Below are 3,803 nucleotides of genomic sequence, written 5' to 3'. Positions count from 1 at the left end.
ATATATATATATATATAGTTATTTTTACCTTCCCTCTCTCCCTCTTGTCCTTTCTTTCTTTCTTTCTCTTTTGTTCCTGTATAAACATTGCTATGAATGTTCGTTTTCCCCCTTTCCCAACAGCAGAAACAACAAGGACAAGTGAACGAGATAAATAAATAAATGGTGCCAGTATTGGTGTTCGTGTGTGCGTATAAATGCGGTTGTGCATTCCGCTTCTTTTAGCAGAGAACTTTTTTTTTTCATTTATCCGAAATCCTCTCGATGGGTTCCGTCATACCACGTTTGGGATTTAGTGCAACCATTCGCCTTCGCGAAGCCTTGCAGTACTGAACTCTTTTCTCTGCTGTTTTTTTTTCTTTTATTAATTTAATCCCCCTCCTCTCCTTCTCTCGATCCTTGCCCGTGTGTGTATGTGTTTATATCTGCCTCTGTTTTTTTTTTTACTTGTCTGTTTGTTTGTTGGTACTTCCACTTCCGTTTACGAACCTCAAATCACTTCAATTTCCCTTCTCCCCTTCTTATTGGTTATTATTTATTTATTTATTTTTTCGATTCGCTCTATTTTTTCTGTAGCACTTATTTGCACATTGGTGCGTGTAATTATAACTTTGGCGGCTACTACAACACGTGACATTTGCTTGCGTTGCGTATCGCGCGCGGGGGAAACATCAAGTGGATACGACAGCGTAAAAGGAAAGTACGCTAAAAAGGAAGAAGGTTAGTTGAGGATAAAGAGGTAAAGAGAGAGAGAGAGAGAGGGAGAGAGGAAAGGGAGAAGGAAAAAAAAAACAATAACAACAACAACAACAATAATAATAATAATAATAATAAAGGGAATAAACAACTAGTGAAAAGATTGAAAGACAGGGACAACAAAACTAGCGTGTGAATTCGCCGTGTTGAAGTTATATTTCAGCGGCAAAAACAAAGCGGGAGGAACAACAATAGACAATATTAGGACCCGTTGTTTCGCGTTTTCTCTCTTTTTTTTCTTTCCTCCCACATCTTTGACTTCTTTTTTTTTTTCTTGCGTACGGCAAATACGAGCAATGAAACGACTGGCGTCTTTTGGGTTAATTACGCTTGTGGGACCGCTGTTGTTTGCGACGATGTGCGCGTCAGCTGCGATGGCCGGTGCGGGTTCTGCAGCGTTTCCTCGTCGATTAAAGTTTGGTGATGTACCGGTGGCTCCTTCACCAATAGAGCCGATGTCTTCCGAATCCCGACAATATTTAATTGGTATTTTCAGTGCTCTTTTTGTATCGGTAGCTGTCATTCTTGCTGTACGTGCCCTCATGATGGTGGATTACAGTAATGATACGTTGCTTATGGTGGAAATGCCAGAACCTGTGGCAAACATGTGAGAAGGTTGTAGTAGAAGGGGAAGTAACGAACTCGGAGCACTTGTTCGTGGCTGGTGTATGGACATTTCTCCGTTCTTTACTTCCTTTTTCTTTTTTTTCTTTTAAAAAAGAAAAGAGGAGAAAAGAAAAGAAAAGAAATCCCCTCTCTTTCTCTTTCTTTCTTTCCCTTTCTTTCCCTTTCTTTCCCTTTCTTTCCTCTTTTCTTTTTTTTTTGTTTTTTGCTGTTTCCGCTTCTACAGAATTTGAAATGCGAAACTGTTCATTGGATGGAAGTATCCACACGAAGGGAAGGAGGGAGGGAGGAGGAGGGGAGAGAGAGATCTCATGCGGCGGAAGCATCTGCTACTTTCCGCTACTGCTGTTGGTCGTGGTGTTTTTTTTTTTTTCGTTAGTATAAATTTTAACTTGCTTGCTTGCTTGTTTATTTCATCTATCCCCTTTTGTAAACCGCGATTTGGAGTAGCACCGTTGAGTATCTGTTAAGCAACACGGGAAGCAAAACGATAGGAGAGTGGAACAAAGAAGGGAAAATGACACGCATGCGAGTGGACGCTAAGCTGCTCTTGAAAAGCGAAGATGACTTCCGACGCCTGTTGGAGCTGCTGCGGCCATTCCATTTACGCACGTGGAAGTATGAAGATTTTTACTTTGATACACCTAACTTCCTTTTGATGGCGAAGGACGTGCAGCTTCGGCTTCGTGTGCCTTTTAAGTCTTCCGACGGTAAAGATGAGAAGTTGGCAGGCGCTCAGGGCTCGAATATGCTTTGCCATGTTTCTCTCACTCTCAAGACTAACAGTTCGGTCGATGTCGGTGGACAAACTGCTGGCATTTTTGAAATGTTTCCGTTTACACCGAAAGATGTTGATGACATGCTGCAGGAAGATTCATTGGTTAGCGTGTTGAAGAATCGTAGCAGCGATGAACCTGCTAAGACGGTTTTGGAATATCTAACAAGGGCTTCTGAGGAATATGGCGAGGAGTTGGTACTGACGCGCTTTGCCAGTTTTGAGACAACTCGAAGGCAATACAAGTTTGTGCCACATCTTGGCTTTGGTAGCGCACACAGTTCCGACAAAGATGTTGCATCGGAAAAGAATAAATCAGACCCACCACGCTTTTATGTGGATGAAGTACCAATGGGTGATTTCAAATCTTATGAAGTAGAAATGCAAGGTGTTACTGATCCACTCGCAGACGTCTGTCAAGATTTGATGGATTACCTGAACGAGAAAGGCATAGAATTTACCCACAGCTTATCTGGAAAGCTGAATCGCTTCATGACCCGCACCTTGGAGCTTGAAGAAATGAAGGAAGAATCCCAGTGTGTACGTCTCCGCATCAAGGGAAACAAGGGTTATGAAGAGGTATGTAGATGGCAAAACGAGGAGAATGAGATCAGTCTCGATCCGATTCCAAAGCGCGGGGCTCCACCTGTAGATAACGATAAGCCTACCTTTGGAGTGACGCAAATGGCATCTTCCTTGTTAGGGTTGGGGCCACTTACTTCACAGGCTTCCCGAATGACACATTCGCAGAGCGTACGATTAAAGAGAATTCGAGAGGGCAATCATGGTGACGAAGAGTATTTTGAAAACTATTTTTTCGATGATCGCCCCAATGGAACCTTGGCAGCTAAAAAGTATACACTACGGTTGAGATGTTGCAACCCCCCTACCGCCTTCAGCCTCGAGCTTCGGAAAGAAAAATGGAGCGCTGGTGGTGTGAAGGGCTACGAGCGGAGACGCGCGTACATATCCGGTGATGTAGCTCGACTTATGCTCCGTGACCCTAATAAATTTTTGAATTCACTATCTTCTCAGAGTAGTCTTGGTCATTTGCTACGACAGGACATGGGACTGCAGAAGCTAACCATCGTGGGTTACTGTAAAACGCATCGCATCACATATAATGGTAAGATTATCGAGAGAAGAATGGTGGAAGACTCCCAGAGAACACAGAACGGTAACGCGGGAAAGGTGGCGGCACGACCACCCGATGTGGAATTCACTCTTTTTCATGGACCGTCTAGCGCGGGATGTAGAGGTGAATTTTCCATCCAGTTAAACCGCATCATGGTTGATACCGGTAGTGATCCTGTGAAAGTCGCAAAAAGGGCATCAGAGGAACGTTGTTGCTCCATTTTTAACCCCCGTGGCTGCTCTCCCTTCCCGCGGGAACCATCAGAGACGGAATCGTATGAAGTGAAGTTGGCTGGACTTCCTGAAGGTTTGGCTGCTACAGCAGAGGACTGGCTGGTTTCTCAGCTTCACCAGCGCCAAGTGCAGTGGGAGGTAGTTATGTCTGCTGGCATGGGGCAGTATCATCCTTCCTTGGCTGCAGCGTAAAACTATCAATAGATTTATTACTATTATTATATTAAAATATATATTACTTTGGAGGGAACGACCTTTCCCCTTTTTGCCCTCCGTTTAC

General features: G+C 43.7%; 2 protein-coding genes across 2 annotated transcripts; both read left to right on the top strand.

The window, feature by feature from the left end:
- Window positions 1-1,052: 1,052 nt before the first annotated feature.
- Window positions 1,053-1,367, top strand: TEOVI_000566800 (uncharacterized protein; the record flags this gene model as incomplete). Its single annotated transcript, XM_067220139.1, has 1 exon — window positions 1,053-1,367. One exon carries the CDS (start codon window positions 1,053-1,055, stop codon window positions 1,365-1,367), a length of 315 nt encoding a protein of 104 aa, XP_067076240.1.
- Window positions 1,368-1,897: 530 nt separating this feature from the next.
- On the top strand, window positions 1,898-3,715 carry TEOVI_000566700 (CYTH domain containing protein, putative; the record flags this gene model as incomplete). The annotated part of the gene is made up of 1 exon (XM_067220138.1): window positions 1,898-3,715. The coding sequence occupies one exon, from the start codon at window positions 1,898-1,900 to the stop codon at window positions 3,713-3,715; it is 1,818 nt and encodes a 605-aa protein (XP_067076239.1).
- Window positions 3,716-3,803: the final 88 nt, after the last annotated feature.

This window comes from Trypanosoma equiperdum (genome assembly GCF_001457755.1).
Source record: "Trypanosoma equiperdum strain OVI genome assembly, contig: ctg_1062, whole genome shotgun sequence".
In the NCBI taxonomy this organism is placed as follows: Eukaryota; Euglenozoa; class Kinetoplastea; order Trypanosomatida; family Trypanosomatidae; genus Trypanosoma; species Trypanosoma equiperdum.
Note: the sequence above shows the minus strand (reverse complement) of the source record. Positions and strands in the feature narration are given on the sequence as shown.